Source organism: Heteronotia binoei, chromosome 1 (assembly GCF_032191835.1).
Source record: "Heteronotia binoei isolate CCM8104 ecotype False Entrance Well chromosome 1, APGP_CSIRO_Hbin_v1, whole genome shotgun sequence".
Taxonomy (NCBI): Eukaryota; Metazoa; Chordata; class Lepidosauria; order Squamata; family Gekkonidae; genus Heteronotia; species Heteronotia binoei.
In genome coordinates, this window is record NC_083223.1 from 254,699,494 (window position 1) to 254,719,600 (window position 20,107).

At 46.3% G+C, this 20,107-nt stretch overlaps 2 protein-coding genes and 1 long non-coding RNA gene across 4 annotated transcripts in view; 2 read left to right on the plus strand and 1 right to left on the minus strand.

Annotated features, from left to right (window-relative positions):
* Positions 1–11,082, plus strand: part of TAF6L (TATA-box binding protein associated factor 6 like) — a 27,986-nt gene extending 16,904 nt beyond the window's left edge. For both annotated transcript variants that reach the window (XM_060253616.1, XM_060253624.1), the window contains exons 8-11: positions 1,560–1,780; positions 6,294–6,426; positions 6,513–6,641; positions 9,037–11,082. In XM_060253616.1, coding sequence (XP_060109599.1) covers positions 1,560–1,780; positions 6,294–6,426; positions 6,513–6,641; positions 9,037–9,828 — 1,275 coding nt within the window. In that variant the 3' untranslated portion in view covers positions 9,829–11,082. The remainder of the gene's footprint in view (positions 1–1,559; positions 1,781–6,293; positions 6,427–6,512; positions 6,642–9,036) is intronic.
* On the minus strand, positions 8,118–14,938 carry LOC132582167 (uncharacterized). The gene is made up of 2 exons (XR_009556177.1): positions 14,482–14,938; positions 8,118–8,383 (listed from the first exon to the last, which is right to left on the minus strand). It is a non-coding gene; the product is annotated as an uncharacterized LOC132582167 (long non-coding RNA).
* Positions 14,543–20,107, plus strand: part of TMEM179B (transmembrane protein 179B) — a 13,115-nt gene continuing 7,550 nt past the window's right edge. Inside the window, exon 1 of the mRNA XM_060253636.1 lies at positions 14,543–14,785. Coding sequence (XP_060109619.1) covers positions 14,687–14,785 — 99 coding nt within the window. The 5' untranslated portion in view covers positions 14,543–14,686. The remainder of the gene's footprint in view (positions 14,786–20,107) is intronic.

The window sequence follows — 20,107 nt, forward strand, 5'->3', positions numbered from 1 at the left end:
CAGAGAGGCAATCTCTACTTTATTTGAGGGAATTAGCTTAGAGACTGAGTGAGATGAGGGGCAACTGGAACCAAGACATCTGCATATACTGGGATTGTTCCTTTAAGAACTCTTGGAAATAACCAGGCAAATGTTCAACTGGTAGGGTTTTTAAAATTAAAAACAGGGTAAAAACAATGACACACACATGAGCTAACTAAGAAAAGCAGGGTGAAAGGGGAAAGCTGTTTAGGGAAGGGTGATATTTACTAGTCCTGAACAGGTCCATGGAAGCAGTAAGTCAAGAAAATGACCAGCGTTTTGGGAGACAAGAGAGAGGAGACTGGATTGGCATTATGGATTGGCAATCGCTTTCATTCCGATATCTTGCTCACATGCTTTCAAACTTGTCTTTCTTATCATAAGGACTAGGGGTGGGGAACTTTTTTCTGCCAAGGGCCATATGGATATTTATAACATCATTCACGGGCCATAAAAAATTATCAACTTAAAAAACAGTGCTCTGCCGAGGGAGAATGATTCAGGCCAGCAAAATTAATGCAAATAATTGTTTTTCTATTTGAAGTTATGTGGGGAGAGCCTAATCTGGCTCGCACACACACCTGGACCGCCGCCCTAGGCAAATGCATAGGTCCAGGGCTTCTTTGTATAAAAAGCCCAGCAGGAACTCAGCATATTAGACCACATTCCCTAAGATTAGCATATTAGGCCACACTCATTAGCATATTAGGCCACACCATCTGGGATAATCAAGTGCAAACTGAACCGTGACAGTAACTTTTCCAGGCCCCGCAGCCATTCTGGCCGGTCAGCCAGGCCCCAGGGAGGCTGCTGCACACTACATCTGGGCTCTGTGATTCCTGCCTGGCCCTGGAGAGGCTGCTGCATAGCGCAGCTGGGCCCCACTATCCTCGCTGGCCAGCCAGGCCCCAAGGAGACTGACACATGGCTCGGTTCGGCCCAGCAATCCCTGAGGGCCACACCAAGTGACCTCGAGGGCCATATACGGCCCTCGGGATGGAGGTTCTCCTCCCCTGGACTAGAAGCTTTCTTTGTAACAGGCATCGGCATTCTCGGAAGTTTAGCTTTAAAGCAAATGCCACATACTCTGATTGTGTGAGACTGTGGAGTACTTCAGTGTAATGTAATTGTAAGAAAGAACCAGTGTGGTGTCATGGTTAGAGGGGCAGGCTAGCATCAGGGAGAGTCCCAGGTTCGAACTGCCACTCTGCCATGGAAGCTTGCTGAGTGGCCGTGGGCTGATCACACAATCTCAGCCCAACCGACCTCACAGAGTTGTTGTGCTGATGAAGCAGAGGACCAGGGAATGATGTGGGCCGCTTTGGGATGGAAAGCATGTTAGAGGTGAAGTAAATCCATAAAATAACATATGACAATATGGACTGAGATGCTGGAGAAGAGATGTGAAGGTTCCATGGGCCATGTGTGGAGGCTCAGTGAGTGTGATACTGCCTGGAAGGACTGGGATCTGCTTAGACTCCATTCCTTGGGCCCATCCCTTCCTGCAATATCTTTTCCTTTTCTGGCTCTGGTGGCAGGTCAAGTCAGTGAGCCATGACTTGGAGCAGCTGAATCGCCTCCTGCACGTGGCCAAGAGCCTCATCCAGAACCCCTACCTGTGCCTGGGCTCCTACGTCAAGAGCCTCATCGCCAGCGTCATGTACTGTGTCCTGGAGCCCCTGGCAGCCTCTATCAACCCCCTCAACGACCACTGGACGCTCCGTGACTATGCTGCGATGCTCCTTGGCCACATCTTCTGGTACGTGCCTTCTTATCATCCTGGGAAGTAATCAGGAGTGACTGGGCAAAAGCAGGACTCTGCTAGGCTCAGTGCACACCTGGTAATATTTCTCGCATGGTTGCCAAGAGCAGCCGTGAGCCTCTAGGTTTCTTTGGGGCTCCTGCTGACCTCAATGAGGTGTCAATCCAAAGTATCCCATGGAAATAAATCACATGACTTCCCTTGCTCTGTGGGCTCCCCAGGGTGACTTTCTACTCCCCAGAATTTTGTCCCTCGAGTCCCTTCACCAACAGGCCTTCTGATGAGCTGTGGGGTCAACAGGAAGTTCTTGGCACAATGCGTGATACACTGGTGGGATTTGCCATTGCAAGTTCAGAGACCTTTAAAAGGGATTATACACTTTCGTGGAAGAAGGTCTATCATACTAAATAGATGTGATACTAGAGCAGGGGTGGCCAAACTGGCTTGGGAGCCACATGTGACTCTTTCACACATATTGTGTGTCTCTTGAAGTCTCCACTACCTTGTTGGCTGGCTTGGAGAAGGCGTCTGTCCCTTTAAATCACTTCTCCAAGCCAAGCCAGCTGGCAGCTTGGAGAATGCATTTAAAGTCACATTTATTTGTCTTCCTTCCTTTTCTTCCTTGTGGCTCTCAAACGTCTGACATTCATGTCTTGCGGCTCTTAAACATCTGATGTTTATTCTATGTGGCTCTTACATTAAGTAAGTTTGGCCACCCCTGTACTAGAACATGTAAAGAAACAGTGTACCAGGGAAACAAATATAACAGAGTGAGCCCTGCTGTCTTCCTCTCTACTCATAGGCTTACCAGGGGCATCTGTATGAAAATGGAAATAGAACGCTATATTAGATGGGCCCTCTTCCTCCATCTGATCCTGCAGTGCTCCTTTTATGCCAACTTAAACTTGCATGAGAGCAGCAACAATAGACTGGGTTCAGCTGTGGTTCAGTGGTAGAGCATCTGCTTGGCACACAGAAAGTCTCCGGTCTGATTCCTGGTATCTCCAGTTAAACAGGACTAGGTAGGAAATGATGTGAAAGACTTCAAGAGAACTGCAGCCAGTCTGAATGGACAATACTGATCCTGAACTTCAGCCAATCTGAATGGAGGGTCTCATTCAACAATTCTGGATGTGATTAGATCTTCTTGCCTGAACAATGGATACAAGTGAAGGCTGGTACCTTCACATCCTCTTTGTAGGCTTTCCAAGAAGCATTTTGGCTGGACATTGTTGGAAACAGGATGCTGGATTAGATGGACAGACAGGCATGAAACTGCCTTCTGCTGAATCAGACACTTGGTCCATCAAGGTAACTATTGTCTGCTGGCAGTGGCTGTCCAGGGCCTCAGGTCAAGGCCTTTCACATTACCTATTTCCTGGTCTTTTCAATTTAGGGTTGCCAGATTCAGGTTGAGAAATTTGGGATGGGGAGAACAGGGAATTCAGTGGGGTACAGTGCCATAAACTGGACCCTCCAAAGTGTCTATTTTCTCCAGGGGAACTGATCTCCGGAGATGAACTGTAATTCTGCTGGGTCCCCAGGTCCCTCATAGAGGGTGGCATCGCAGTGATCAAACCTGGGACGTCCTGCATGCCAAGTAGGTGCTCTACCACTGAGCCACGGTTGCTCCTTGATTGCTTTGATCCAGTGTCTCTGTTTATATATGGGTTTTTGTCAAATAGAGGTTGACCACTATCTTTTCTAGCTGGATGATTTTTTTTGCTAGGTTAGCTTATTTGGTTGTCAGGTATTTGTTGTGCCCTCCTTAGTGGGGAATATTGTAGATGACTCAGATAAGGCCTTTCAAGCTGCTTCCTAGTTAAGGATCTTTCTTTATTTCCAAATTTAAAACTTTGAACCTTTGTTTAGGCTGTTTTGACACAGCAGGCCTGAGAGTTTGCTATTAGGTTTTTGTGCAAATCTGCAAACAAGTTCACCCCTGCCCCACTCTTCTAGCTGACCTACAAGTTTTCAGCCTTGAGAATAATAACTTAGGAACCAATGATTTGATGTTCACAATAAATCCTAGAACAAGTGGAACAGATTTTGCAACAGTTGTGCTTTGAGATGCTCAGAGGTGTTTTATGTCATGCTTTTAGAGAGAAAGAAATTAGATGGTTTATAATACAGTCATGTGAGGTTCCCATGATCATGTGTATATAAGACAGCCACATCCTAAATACACACTCCCAGGGCTTTTTTTGAGCAGGAATGCAGTTCTGGCTGACTTGGTGTCGGGGTATGGCCTAATATGCAAATAAGCCCCCCCCGGGCTTTTTTTTTTTAAAAAAAACCCATGTGAAACAATGGTGGCATCAGGGGGTGTGGCCTAATATGCAAATGAGTTCCTGCTGGACTTTTTCTACGAAAAAATCCCTGCACGCCCCATCTTTCAAATCTGGGTTGCAGTGTATAACAATCCCCCCCCTTTTGGCTGGGCAGCCCCCTTCCTTATTCTTTGTTTTTCTGTCTGTCACACCCAGTTGTTTAGATGTACGTAGATATATGCTCAACCGGCCTAGGATACTGAGGAACTGACAAAAATCCTTTGTTTGTATATGGAACAACAGAGGTTGATAGTAATTCAAAACATACTGCTTTATTTCACTTTTATGAGGAAATGGTCTGGTAGGTATCATGTTTAAATTTGGTAGGTAAACAGACAAGAGGAATGAGGTAACTTTGTATAACTATAAACTACAGAGGCCACAGATACTTTGTCACAATAAAGTAGTTTGGTTCTAGACATGGGTGTTTAAAACTGCAGGGAGAAGTCTCTTGGCAGTCACTGGTTAAATAAACATCTATAAACTTCTTTGTCTCAAAATTACTTAAGTTTGTGAAGGCAGGAATATATACAGAAGTTCCAGTTTTCTTTCTCAAACACTTGTTAGGGATAACTTCTCTTTTACTACAAGCTATTTCCCTCACGGAAAAACTACTGGTCTCACTTCGCTGATTCAGGATCCTCCTCTATCCCCTCACTCATCTTAACTGCTTAATGGAACCAACTACCACTCCTAACTGAAGAATTCCAGTTGAACCCCCTGTCAATGATGGTTCTCAGACTGGGTTAAAGCATTACCGATTCACTGTCCATAACACAAGGAGACTGTTATCTCTTCCTCGGGAGGTGGGGGACTCTCCTTCCTTGGAGGTTTTTAAACAGAGACTAGATGGCCATCTGACAGCAATGCTGATCCTGTGAATTTAGAGGGAGGTATTTGTGAATTTCCTGCATTGTGCCGGGGGTTGGACAAGATGGCCCTGGGGGTCCCTTCCAGCTCTATGATTCTATGATTTGTACCTTTTTTCTGAAAAGGCTTGGTAAGAATTTTGAAATTGCATTTTAAAGTGCAGGCTAGGGAGGAAAATGGATATGCATGCTTTTATATCTAGAGATTATTGTGTATGCTAGTGTATCCTGTATAATTGTGATTCTTGTTTATTTAACCCAGGGGTGTCAGACATGTGGCCCGAGGGCTGAATCAGGCCCCAGAGGGCTCCTATCAGGCCTGCAAGCAACTCACTGTCATCTGCTTCCTTTCTCTCTCTCTTGCTTCTTTCTGCATTACAGCTTGCTCAATTCCACAAGAGCTACAGAGCAAAACCTGTTTTCCCCATTGGCTGACCAGCACATGAAGCAACTTATGTACAAAAGCTCGCAATGCCCAGCCATTTCATGTTTTCTCCTGGGTCTTAGGTTCAAAGCATTGGCCATGATATTTCTATAATGAATGTCAATAAATCAATAGTAGGTTTGCAACTTACACATACACCCCTGAACAACACCTGATTAGCATACTCAAGATTGCTACAGCACAGGCATTATCTCCAGATTTTGATGCAACAATTCAGAGCAAGTGGTGTCAGTTTTCAGAAACTATTAAATAAACAAAATATTGCAAGGATGCTAATATTTCCAGCATGTTTTATTTTAAAGTTTAAAATTTTTTTTGTGTTTATCTGCATCCTTTATAAAATTTATATCTCTGCTACCTGGCATTACATTTTAGTACATTTCATGACACACATGGCCCGGCCCGACAAGGTCTCATTTATGTCTGATCTGGCCCTCATAACAAATGAGTTTGACACCTCTGATTTAAGCAGTTCAAGAATGATTTTAAATACAGTTCTTAAAAAGGTAACCATTAGTGATCATTGGCTAGGATACAAGGTTTTCACCAAAACTCAGAGTAAATAAACTGACTGAAGAGAAGTCAGAAGACTGGTACATGTAATCACTGACGAAACTGATAGTTTTTCACACAGCCTGCTGTTTTAGTTGTTAATGCATTGCTTTAAAACAGTCAAAAAGACTTGTAGCTTCTATGCACCGGTTTTAAGTTACGCTTCTCACTTCAATAGGTGGAGTAACTCAGTAACATTGGGATGCTTCTTCTATCTAACTGGTGTGTTGGATTGCAAGCCCTTTGCAGCAGGGCACTCTCTTCTTCAGGTTTGTGCCGTGTTATATAAATTGCTAAACTTTCCATTTCTTCAGGACTCATGGCGACCTGGTGAGTGGCCTGTACCACCAAATCCTGCTGTCTCTGCAGAAGGTGCTGGCTGACCCCGTCCGCCCTCTTTGTTCCCACTATGGAGCAGTGGTGGGGCTGCATGCCTTGGGCTGGAAGGTAAGTAGATCTCCACTGTTTTTCCTGGCCCTTCCCCTGCCTGACTTACATCATTCATCTGTCATTTGCCTCCTTTTCTTATCCAGGCTGTAGAGCGGGTTCTGTATCCCCACCTCTCCACCTACTGGTCCAACCTGCAGGCTGTGCTGGACGATTATTCCGTGTCCAATGCTCAGGTGAAGGCAGATGGGCACAAAGTCTATGGGGCCATTCTGGTGAGTCCCTGTCTCTTCCAAGATGAAGAAGTCCTGTGAATCAGGGCTGCTACTTTTTGTTGACTGATGAACGAAAAGGCATTTCTCCCTTTATTAATGTTAAAACAATGTTGCCTATTCATCTTTATAAATACAACAGAGCTGGCAGGTGACAGCAACTATTTTAGAAGAGGCATCTCCTCTGCTCTTGCTCAGTAGAGAATGTTTCTTCTGAGAATGTATGCATCAATCAATCAGGGTTTCTCCTCCCTCTAACCTGCTTTTCTACTTTAAAAAACACTTAACTCAATCATAAAGGTTCCTCCCATGATTAATATTAAAAATGATGCATCCTGTTCATTTTTATAAATATGAATAAAAATGACATGTGGCAGACACTAACTTAATTTAATTTAATTTTTTAATTTATATGCCACTTTATCCCATAAGCGGGCTTTGGGCAGCTTACAACAGTAAAACAACAGAGTTAAAATAATATCATAAAAAAAGACCTTAAAAAACAGGAGCAGCACAGTAAACAATATTACAGATATAGGTGGCAAAACCACCCAACAGCATGTGGCTAATGGCTAACAATGTAACATAACAACATAATGGTGAAATGCTGGGGGAAGTGATGACTTTCAGAGAATGCCTGCTGGATTAATTAAAAGTCTGGTGGAAGAGGCATTCCCCTCCTCTCTTGCATGAGAAAGAACGCCTCTTCTAAGATTGTACGTATTGATCAGGGTCAAACCGCCCCACCCTCCTGCCCTTTGGGTTAAAAAAACCCCCACCCCAGCGGGTATCACCTGTCTCTAAGAAGAAATCATGCTGCTTTGACTGGAATTGTTGCTCTCTTCGTATGGAGATTTAGCTAACTGATTAAAGCTCTTCTTTTGAGTAACTGACTGGTAAACTGTATGTTTCCATAATCGTGTGACCATTTGACTGAGAGAGATCATTATTGTTGTTCTCACTCAGAATTTGTGACAACTTTGTAATACTGACTAGTATTCTTAGCTGCTTGAGCTGGTCCTCTGATTGCAGCCGGATTTTAGTAGCAGCTGTGAAAGTACTTATGGTCTGTGGAAAGTGAAATAAATTGAATATCCCTATTTTCTGTCCCTGGATGGCCCAGGCTAGCCAGATCTCATCAGATCTTGAAAGCTAAGCACCATCATTCCTGGTTAGTGTTTGGATGGGAGACCACATAGGTAGACCAGGGTTGCCACGCGGAGGCAGGCAATAACAGATCACCTCTGAACATCTCTTGCTTTGAAAATCTGACTAGGTTGCCATAAGTTGGCTACAACTCAATGGCACTTTATGCACACACATTCTCTAACCCACACAACATTGTTGACTCCCCATTAACCATTGACAATATATAAGCAATCAAAATTTTAGAGTTAAGGGTCCATCACTCTTGTATAGAGAGCCACCAGGATATGTCGCTTTTAAAGCTTCTCGCCATCAGAAGATTTGACTAGCATGCTTGCTCGTCCTTATTTATTTGTGACAATATTTACAGTATGTCCCTTTTCAACAAGAAGTTCTCAGAGCAGTTTACTTAACCTCGATGCATCACTTCTGACCCATTAATGACCTTGTTAAACCCCTGCACATTTGACTGTCCACTTCTTTATTCTTGTCCACCCTTTTCATTGAGTCTCAAGGCAGAGATTACACTGTGTAAGTCAGTACAATCAGCAAGATGAGGCAATGCAACAGGATTTGGATTGTAGGGACCTGAAACAGAGCTGAGACAAAGCAATAAGCATTAATATGATGCAGACATTATATAGTATAGTAGGGGAGGGATGGTGGCTCAGTGGAAGAGCATCTGCTTGGTAAGCAGAAGGTCCCAGGTTCAATCCCTGGCATCTCCAAAAAAGGGTCCAGGCAAATAGGTGTGAAAGACCTCAGCTTGAGACCCTGGAGAGCCGCTGCCAGTCTGAGAAGACAATACTGACTTTGATGGACCAAGGGTCTGATTCAGTATAAGGCAGCTTCATATGTTCATAGTAGGATCATCATTCCAGCTGCAGAGAGTATGAATGGTACACAGTAGTACAGTCCACATTCCCTGACCCTTTACCAAAGCGTCTTTTGGAATCAGTTTGTTACAGTACAGCCCTATTACCTATGCATAAAAGCCCCCTTGAATAATTCAGTTTTGCACAATTTGTGAAATGCCAGGAGTGTGGGATCTTTCCTAATCTTCTCAGGCAGACCGTTTTATGAGGCAGGGGGCCAAAACAGGGAATGCATATATATGGGCAGCTGTTCATTACTTACTCCCTATCTGGTCACCTGGAAAAAATTCTAACTCTCCATAGGCAACGAATTTCCTGTTTGCAATCTTGCTGCCTGCCAATAAACCTCTCATTTAATTTCCTCTTTTCTTCTCCAGGTAGCCGTGGAGCGTCTGTTGAAGATGAAGGCGCAGTCTGTTTCAGCACCAATCCAGACAGAGGGTGCAGGGGCAGAGGGGCGTGCAAGGGAAGGCTATCCCTGGCTCAGCCCCCTCCAGGACCCCCAAGTGGAGTTTGGCTTTGGCATTGCCAGCCACCTCCTACAGCTGGGCAGCGGAGGTCCCCAGGCGGGCATGGGCATCTCTGCCAACCCTCCTGCCGTCTCTTTGAATGAGATTTACCAGGAACTGTACTATTTCTTTGGGGATAGTTTGGCCACCCGCTTCGGCACAGGCTCTGGGCTGTGTCCTGCAGAACCGGTGCCTGCCAGCGTTCCCAAGGTGGTGGATGCCAAGAAAGAACAGCCAGCCTTTGGGACTGGGGATGCAGTGCGAAAGATGCCCCAGCTGACTGCAAACGCCACTGTTAGCCCGCGGGAGGAGGAGAGCCCTCGGGGAGACTTCTCAGCCACCCGGCCACCCTTGCACCGTTCGGCCAGCCTGGCCCGGTCTCGCAGCACCTCCCGCCAGCAGGGGCACCGGCCCAGCATCCGGGACGTCTTCCAGAAGTGCCGTTTCTCCCCGCAAGGGGCTCCCCGTTTCAGCTTTGTGATTGCCGGGCGTCAGGTGGAGCGACGTTGCCAGGGCCGCCTCTTCCAGACCTGCTTCCTCCAGCACCACGGCCCCAGCCCTGTTTCCCGCTATGCCCAAAAGCTGCCCATGATCGGGAGGACCACCAAGCCTATGAAGAAGTGGGCCCATTCAGAGTATTCCCTCTACCTGCCTCTCTGAGGGCCATCTTATGTGTGGGCATGTCTGAACTGAGAGACTGTCATGAGCACTGCATTCGTCTCAGCTGTAGATTGTAGTGCTAGGGTCTCACCGTGAGGGAAAAACACCAGGGTGGAACTGTGGCATCTGTTCCTGAGGATTTGGGGGATTCTGCGTTCTTAGCAGTGCTCCTCCCATTCTGGAATTCTGGACTAACAACAGCATCTTCTTCCAAGGAAGTGGGACATCCATGCTCTTTCAAACCTGCCAGGTGTGATTCTGCAGTGCCTACTTCCTACCAAGCTCTTTTAAAAAACAAACAAACCCAAACCCTTAACTTTAGGGGAAGGACAGATTCAAACAGGTGGTTTTGCCCACTGCCACTCTTACCCACCTTCTATTGCTTTCTACTGCCAACTCTGAAGCTGTTAACTTTTCTTTCTCAGCCTGACCTTCTTCGTTCCCAGTAGCTTCGGCAAAAACCTCTCGACTCCCCTCCTCATGTGTGGTTTGGGGGTGGAGAACTAAAATCAGCCTCACCTGCTTCACAAGCAGGCCTTTGATGCCTCAAGGAGGCAGGGGTTTGAGGTGACACAGGGCAGAAGAGTAGGGCAAAATTGTCAGCATGTGCTGTTGAAATAGCCCTTTCAGTACTGGAAACACTTTGCTTGTACTTTACGGTGATTGTTACTTTGAAGGAGACCACTGTTATTATCCCCATATTGGAACATGGGGAGGGGACACCAAAATAGAAAAGTTAGAGGGTTGGGGATTTTTCAATTAAGTCTCCTTAGGGAGTAGATAGTAGCAGTGGGATTTGAACCAACATCCCTTCAGCCCTTGGTACCACAGCTTATTTGCTTAGCCATTGTACTGTATACCACAGCCATCCTTCTTTGCTGTTCTCCTAATCATGGCTGACTGTGAACACAAGGAGAATCTGCTGCCCCTGAGAAGAGCCAGTAAGGCATGCTGTCAGTGGGCTTTTTCATTCTCAGGTATACTGCTACTTTATATGGAGGGCCTTTTTAAAGCTTGTTTAATAGTTCTGTTGGTCCAGAATCTGCTTAGTTTTCTTCGGCCTTCCCTCAGTGATCCCTCCTTCCTATTCATTGTTTTCAATTGGTTTTGTGTGTGTAAATTTCAGCGGTTTTTCAAAAGGGGTTTTTTTTTTTGAGCGGGTGTTAAAATGTGCTTTAATTTTATATGTTTTGTTTTGCTGTGAGAACAGAAAGACGGGATATACATTTTGTAAAATAAATCTGTATGAAAACAGTGACCATCCTGGACCAGAACAAGTGGTTATTCAGAGGTAGATTGCTTGTAAGCAGGCTGGAAAACTGGGCTAAAACAAATGAGTTTTAATAGGGATAAATGTAAAGTTCTGCATTTAGGTAGGAAAAATCAGATGCATAATTATATGATGGGGAGAGACCTGTCTTGGCAATAGTATGTGCAAAAAGAAACATGAGTCAGCAGTGTGATGTGGTAGCTAAAAAGACCAATGTGGTTTGGGGCTGTATCAACAGAAGTATAGTGTCTAGATCATGCAACGTGATGGTATTACTTTGCTCTGCTCTGGCTAGACCTCACCTAGAATATTGTGTTCAGTTTTGGACACAACAATTTAAGGATATAGACAAGCTGGAATGGGTCCAGAGGAGGACAATGAAGATGGTGAGGGGTCTGGAGACCAAATCCTATAAGGAAAGGTTGAAGGAGGTGGGGACGTTTAGCCTGAAGAGATGACTGAGAGGTAATATGATCACCATCTTCAAGTACTTGAAGGGCTGTCATATAGAGGATGGTGAGGAATTGCTTTCTGTGGCCCCAGGTCAGACCAAAACCAGTGGGTTGAAATAAAATCAGAAAAGCTTCTGGCTCAACATTAGGAAGAACTTCCTGACAGTTATAGCAGTGCCTCAGTGGAACGGGCTTCCTCGGAAGGTGGTGGGTTCCCCTTCTTTTGAGCTTTTTAAACAGAGGCTAGATGGCCATCTGACAGCAATGTTGATTATGTGAACTTAGGCAAAGCATGAGGAGGGCAGGAAGGGTTGCATAAGTGCTTAGTTCTTGTGACCCTTTCTTACACACCCAGGAAAATGCTAATTGCCACTTTGGGTCAGGCAGCAATTTTTTCTCCAGGCCAATTTGGCCAAGGATCCTGGAGGGTTTGTGGATCTTCTGGGCATGGAACAGGTATCACTGGGGATGTGTGGGGGAAGTTATTTGTGAATTTCCTGCATTGTGCAGAGGGTTGGACTAGATGACCCTGGAGTTCCCTTCTAGCTCTTATGATTCCAAACATTGAGGTTTGCTGTAATGTCTATCAGCTGCTTTTGCCTGAGTTTGTTCAGTCAACATGGCAATTGCCTGTTACTACATATCTTGTCGGTATGAGTTCCATAGGTTAATTGCACTTTGTGAAAAAATATTTTATTTCCACTGAACTTCACTGGCCGTCTGAGTTCTAGTATCCTATAAGAAGAACGTTTTCTCTCTACTTTCTCCACACCACACATCATTTAATAAACTATCTTAATTGTAGCTTGAAAACGAAAATGCATTTGAAAGGGCGGTGCCTTGCAACCTCACAAGTGAGGCTGCCAAAGTGACTAGTTCACAACCTTCTTTTCCTCACACAGGGCAAGACCGAAGTTGCATGGCTGTTTGCTTTTCTGGTATCTAAATACTAAAGGATGATGGCAAAATATATTTAATTCATTTGTACCCGCCTTTCTCCCCAACAGCGTATGTCATTCTCCTTTCCTCCCATTTTATTTTCACAAAAACCCTGTGAGGTAGGCTAAGTTGAGATTGTGTGACTGGCTTAAGATCACCCAGCAAGCTTCGATGGCATGAGTGCGGATTCAAACCCAGGACTCCCAGCTACTAGCCCAATGCTCTGAGGTACTACACTGTAAGGCTGCACTCTCGTGAAACTTAACTGAGAGGAAGCCCTAGCGAATACAGTGAGATTGATTTTAAGCAAATAGGCAGTGTCTCTGGTGGCAAAAATGTCCCAAGCTCATTCATATTGCCTGCTTGTGTCCAATGTTTATTGAAGATCCCATCTGCTACATGGTTCAGTCTTCTGGTCCATGCATGAAGTCCACAGCTAAGGCAGTATCACTTGCAGTCTGCTGCATTTAGTGCTGCATTTAGTGGTCCACTCACCCATTTCCACTGCAACTACTTCTCCCTGCTGACTATCCACTGAACTATCCAGTGATTATTTCACTGAACTATCCACTAAGTCCCTAACATCTCTTTGCTAGTCAGTTGTTTGTGCATGTGGGAAATCAAGACGTTTTGCCCCAGTGTTTCTCGCATTTATCTATAGTCTGCCTTTCTCCCTGAGGCTGTAGGTATCCAAAGAAGTGAGAAGTGACTCCCAGAAGCTCATCCCCTGCCACAAATTTTATTATTCTTTAAGGTGCTACTGGACTCTTGATCTTTTCTACTGAGGCTCTAGGTGGATTATACAGGGTCAGTATTACACTTTAGGAGAGCCGATCTGGTGTAGTGGTTAAGAGTGCGGACTCTTATCTGGAGGAACCGGTTTGATTCCCCACTCTTCCACATGCACCTGCTGGTGTGATCTTGAGTCAGTCAAAAGTTCTTGCTGAGCTGTTCCTCTCAAGAGCAGTTTGTCACAGCTCTCTCAGCTCCACCTACCTCACTCTGATTTTCCTAGCAGACAAAGCAAAAAACACCATCCTGTAAGAGACAGAGGGATCCACAACAGATAATATAAAAACTAATTTGTCAAGTGTCAGAAAGAACATTTATAGTGATTAAGATCTTAGCTGGGAACTTATTCCTGGGCTCCTAAATATAAAAGGCAAGCCAAAACATAGCGGAGATCTACTGAACATCCACATGTATGCAAATACAAAGTTCTTTTGGTTTTTTGGAATGCCATTCTGAGAGCATATGCTGTTATGTCAACCTAGTAGGATTTGAACTCAGACCTTCCAGGTTGTAAAAGCTGGTGTAGCGTAGTGGTTAGACCTGGGCTAAGACTTGGGAGAACCAAGTTTGAATCTGTGATCTGCTATGGAAGCTCTCTGGGTGACCTTGGGCCAGTCACACACTTTCAGTCCAACCTACCTTACAGGGTTGTCCTGGGGTCAAAATGGTGGAGAGGTGAATTATGCAAGCCAGCTTGAGTCCCCAAGTGGGAGGGAGGTGGAGAATAAACAAAAAAAAAAAGTGCTAAAAAACCAGGGCTTTTTTTTTGTAGAAAAAGCCCAGCAGGAACTCATTTGCATATTAGACCACACCCCTTGCTGGCACCACTGTTTCAGACAGCAGGAACTTATTTGCATATTAGGCCACACCTTCTGACAGCAAGCCAGCTGGAACTGCATTCCTGCTCAAAAAAAGTCCTGGAAAATCCTAAGGCAAATACTTTTAACCACTATCCTGCACTACCTCCCTTAGAAGCCAGCTCCCCCATACCCTGCTAAAGAACATTTAAAATAATAGTTGTCTGAAATAAAGTTTGAGTCCGGCGGCACCTTTAAGACCAACAAGGTTTTATTCAAGCTATGAGCTTTTCTGTGCATGCACACACACAAATCTCATACCTTGAGTAAAACCTTGTTGGTCTTAAAGGTGCCGCCGGACTCAAACTTTATGCTGTTGCTTCAGACCAACATGGTTACTCACCTGAATCCAGTTGCCAGAAAGGAACGTTAGGCAGCCCAAGACGGCTTGCTTCTCCATTGTGAGGGAGGCTGCCCCTGTTGGGACTGCTGCCTGTCTTAAGGGCACCGGCCGGGCGCTGGCAGGCAACTCCTCCCAGCCCGACGGGGCGGGGACGGCCAGCCTGGCGGCTCTCTCCTGGCCCGTTTGGCCTGCTCTCGGCTGGAAGATGGCGCAGCTGTCGGGGCTGCTCCTGATCGAGCTGGCCCTGCACGCCGCAGCCTTCCTCTGCGGGATCATCTGCGCCTCCGCCCTCTCCGTCACCCAGGTAAGGCGGGAGCCGCGAGGAAGGGGGGGGGGCACGCCTGGACCAAGGGAACTCGCTGGCGGGCGGCCCTCTCACCTGAGACGCCCCACAGAAAGCTCTCCTGCGCCCTGACAGGCCGCTCTTCCACTGGTGACCGCTGCGGCGAGCATGTGCAGAGTGCGCCTGCCTTTTGCATTCAAGCAAGGGGTGGGGGGGAGGAGGGCTAGAGGCTTGGCTTCGGAGCCTGTAAAGGACGGGGGTGCCGTTTTGCCCTGGAACAGTTTAGCAGAGCCGGATTAACAATTAGACCGGCCAAGTAGGCACTGGCCTGTGGGCCCCCACACCTTTAGGGGCCCCGGGCTGGCCTTTCCTTCCATTTTTCCGCCAGTTTGCAGCCCTCCCAGCTTGAACGCACAGCCAGCAACTAAGCTGCTCTTTGCCCATTTTGTCTGATGCAGCTGCTGCTGGCGTTGTCACCAAGTTTGCCTCTCTCCTGCAGCTTAGTAAAAGGGGCTTTGGAGAAGGTGCCTGCAGACTGCAGCGGGGCCCATGAGTGGTGATGTGGGAACTCCGACTGAGATAATTTGCAAGGGGGCTCCCAAGATCTCGACTGTCTAGGAGCCTCCGCAGGGCTTAATCCGGCACTGCAGTTTAGGCTAGAAAGAGCCCCCCCTCCCCAGCGTGTGTAGAGGGCGTTTCCGTCCCCTTGTATAGCCCGCTATTCCCCCTTTCTCTGCAAGGGCTGAGCCCTCACTCACACCTCTGTTGTCTTTGACAAACAAAACAGAAGCGCTTTTCTCCATTCCGCCCCGCGTGCAATCCCCCAACCCCTTGTCTGCTGCTGGAAGGGAGGGAAGAGTTTGGACGTGAGGGGGGTGGGGCTACCGGCCACTACAGCCTTCTGCTTTAAAAAAAAGAATCCCCCCTCCCCAAAATGAAGCTGTCAGTTGGACGCACCGCCCGGTGCCACGCCGAGCACTGGATGCAAAGTTGCGGCTGGGCGGGAAGTTTCTGCAGATGGCGGCCGCCCACCACCACCACTGGCTGTTGCAGCCACGCGGTAGATTCCACACGGTTCTGAACCTGGTTTTGCAAACCTGGCGTCCAAACTCCCTGGAGCCGCACCTCTTCACGTTGCCAAAACAGAGTTCCAAGGGGTTGGGAGAAAATTAAAGGCCGGCTAACCCCTCCCCGTCCCCCGCGTTTGCCCTTGGGTAGACGCTGCACCCCGAAAGCATAGAAGGGCAGCCTTCCAAACAAATGAGAACAGCTCCTCCCGTCCGCCCGCACCCCCTCTCCGTAGATGTGTGGACCGGGTCATGTGAATCCGCGCGTTGCACATAATGCTAGTCAGCTGAGGGCTTCGGCGGGAGTTTGGCCAACAGTTGGCAGTTGCTGTTTCCGTCCCGTTTGCATGAGTGCCCACGTTCTTACTTCCCCTTGGCAGAGAGGGCCACTTTCTGTTTACCTCAAACCTACCCCTCGCCTGGCCTCTAGTCGCTGCAGGCACCTAGAGCCTTTATCTGAGGGATCTGGCTTTGCAGAAAGGGCTGCAGCTGTCAGGGGTAGTGGTTAGAGTTCCCAAGGTGCCACCCTGGGCAAATGGTGCCTGCCTACACCTTTTCTGGTGCCCACCAAATGTTTTTAGAAAGTGGCTGTGATCAGGCTTCCGATCAGCAGCTGCCACCACAGTGCACTGTGTAACTGAAAGTGAGCTGCAGCAGCAATTTTGTGGCTGCACCCCCATAATGTGTCAGATTTCTAAAAGTGGTCGCAGGCTCAAAAAGGTTGGACTAGAGGGTTAGAGGGACTAGAATCTGAAAGACTGGTGTTCAGATCTCTATTCTGTTGGGTGAGCTGGTGTTCATTGCACACTGACAGTCTAGCCTACCTCACAGGATTGGTTTGAAGGTAAGATCTTGCTGTGAGTTGTTTGGAGGAATGAGAGTCAGTTTGGTGTAGTGGTTAAGACGAGCGGACTTTACTCTGGAGAACTGGGTTTGTTTCAATGCTCCCTCTAAGCTGTGGAGTCTTGGGAGCAAAAATTCTACTTTGTGAGGTACTGTAGAACAAAGTAGGAGTCAAGTGCATCTTTAAAATCAACAAAGTTTTATTCAGAATGTAAGCTTTCGTGTGCTCTAAGCACACTTCATCAGACGAGGAATCAGGTACAGTGGGCAGAGCTACATATAGCTGGTAGGCAGTGGTTTAGAATGCAAAATGGTACACATTTAATTTGTTAATTTTACTATTCTGTCACTGGATCTTAAATTTATACCATTTTGCATTCTAAATCACTGTCTATATGTAGCTCTACTCACAGCTATATGTAGCTTTGCTCACTGTACCTGATTCCTCATCTGATGAAGTGTGCTTAGAGTACACAAAAGCTTACATTCTGAATAAAACTTGTTGGTCTTAAAGGTAGCAACTTGATCCCTACTTTATTTTACTGCTTCAGACCAACACAGCTGCCCACTTGGCATTAAAACTGTGAGCTACTGCATACATTAGTTTGCTCTGGGGTCATTTTCCTGAGCTAAGGCAAAAATTTGTGAACCAGAAGCTAAAAAACTGAGCTAGCTCACACTTGCTCAGCTTAGAGAGTGAACACTGGTTTGATTCTCCACTTCACATAAAGCCCACTGGGTGACCTTGGGCCAGTCACAGTTCTGTCATAGCTCTTTCAGCCTCACCTACCTCACAGGGTGTCTTGTGGGGAGAGGAAGGGGAGGTGTTTATAAGCCACTCCAAGATTCCTTTGGGTAGTAAAGGGCGGGGTATAAAACTAACTCTTCTTCTATGAGATAATAACCAGACAGGAATTCACCAGAGTAGTTCCTTTACTTCCTGGGCTCCATCAGTTAATAAATTCCACAAGGAGGTAAGATGCTTGCAAGAATTAAAGGCCTCCATGGGAGTGGATTCACTATTAAATTACAGTGGAATCTGAGCTAACAAACAATGGACTCTTGGGAGTGAAGTCAGTAGGATGCAGGCAAAAAAGCAAGGGAGATATTGTGGTTTTAAGTTGTAGTTGAAACTTCTTTTTTCCCAAAAAGTCACATTTCCCCCCATCAGGAACTGTCAATAATATGAAAGCAAAATTCAGTTTTAAATTTGCATACCAATCATTCATTCCTCCCTGCCTCCGACCAATGGTCTTAAAAGAACTAAATGTTTACCTTACTTATACCTACTGGGAAAAATTAAATTGCAAAAAGAAAAATGTAAGTGCATTAGTTAATTTAAAAAAACCCTTAATGGTAACTGTGGCAGTTTAGGGTTGCCAACTCCAGATTGGGAAATTCCTGGAGATTTGGAGTGGATCCTGTGGAGGGCAGAGTTTGGGGAGAGGAGGGATCCCAGTAGGGTATAATGCCAGAGAATCCACCTCCCAAAGCAGCCATTTTCTTGAGGGGGTACTGAGCTCTGTATTGTGGACATTGGTTGTAATTCCAGATCTCCCGGCTCCACCTGGAGGTTGGTAAACCCAACGGCAATATTATCAGCACCAGCCAAAAGGTTGCAAACAGGTTTTTTTAAAAGAGGGAGGGGGGAATTGTGTATCTTCAATACACATTTTTATAGGCCTAATAGTTTTTTAAATGTTGGTTTTATTTGTTTGTTTATTGCACTTTATTTTCAACCCCAAATGGATTATGGCCTGGCACAGCTTTGATTTTCTTGTTATTAATAAAGGCTTTGAAAGGGAACAGCAGTGAAGCCCAGCTGTTTTCCCCAGGGCCTTTGTATTCACCCACAGCCTTGTTGAAAGGTCTGCTCCTCTGTGAGGGTTCAGTTGCAATGAGCTCTTGCAGGAGAGCAAAGTCCCTTAGGGGGAAATACTTTTGAATCTGTCCTTGCCCAACCCTAAGAAGGGGAGAGAGAGAATGTGAAGGAGAAAGAAAAATGGAGAGAGCAGGAAAACGCCAGAAAGTTGCAAAACAAAAACAGAAACACAGTCCATGTTGCAAGAGGTGGTTGAAGGTAGGTGTTGAGTCTCAAAGGGTGAAAGGATGAAGCCATAGGACAAGGGAGGTTCTGCCCACTGCAGAATAAATTAGTCAGCAGTGAGGTTGCGAACTACCAGGTGGGGCCTGGAGATCTCCCAGATTGCAAGGATCAATTGCCGGGCTCCAAGGAGTGCACTGTGCAATCTTCAGATTGCAAGGATCAATTCCCTTGAAGCCCAAGAATTGCGGGGGGAATTGCGGATCAATGGAAGAGCTGCTCTGGCATCTCCAGTTTAAAGGACCAAGTAGGAGGTTCTGGTAAAGACCTCTGCCTAAAACTCTCGAAAGCTGCTGCCTGTCTGAAAAGACAGCACTGACTTTGATGGACCAAGGGTCTGATTCAGTATAAGGCTGCTTGATGTGTCCATGCAAGTCACCAAATAACAGCTTCAGAGGGCAAATGATGGCATCACATCCTTGTTGAGCTCCTTCCCCAAACTCCATACTTTCCAGGCTATGCCCCCAAAACTCCAGGAATTTCCCAATCCAGAGTCATGGCTCTTTAATAATTACAAACATACAAAAAGAGCTGGCAACCCCAGTCAGAAGTGTAAGTGCTCCAGAGAAAGAAGGGCTGGCACCAGCAGACCAGGAGATGGGGCAGCTGCCAGAGACCAAGGCTTCTGGTGGGGCCTACTGCCATGGACACCCTCTGCCCAGGGCCGGTGCTAGGGTTTTTGGTGCCCTAGGCAAGCTGCCCACTAGCGCCCCCTCTTGAAATTTTAAAAAACCAGAGAATTGTAGGAGAAATTAAGAAAATTGAAACTATTTTACATTTTTTATTTTAAATTTAATTTTTTTTTAAAAAAAATTGATATTAACCAATAAAAATTGTGAGAATATTACTTGATCCTTTTAGCTGGAGGTGCCGGGGACAAGACCTTCACATGACCATTTCTACTTGATCCTTTTAGTTGGAGATGCCAGTGACAAGACCTTGTGCATGCGAGAAAGATCCTTTACCACAGAGCTATGGCTTCCACCCCATGGTTCTGTTAAAGTAGAATAGGAAGGATGAGTGGCAGCATACAACTTCAACAGGAGCCAATTTTTAGAATCTGTAATTGGCTCTTCTTCAGCTTTTACAATTGGTTAGTTTATCCCTGCCGGGCTCCAAGGAGTGCACTGCACAGGTGCCATCCGCTTTTGCATTTTCCGGGTCTGTAACAGACCCAGGGAACGCGAAGCTGGCCAGGCCGTGCCTGTGCTCCATGGAGCTTGCTTTCCATTGGGGAAGGCAGGTTCCAAGGAGCACACATGCTGCACATGGGGAGAGGGGGCACCTGGAGGCCACCTACTTGGCCTTCTCCCACGCACCGGCCATGCC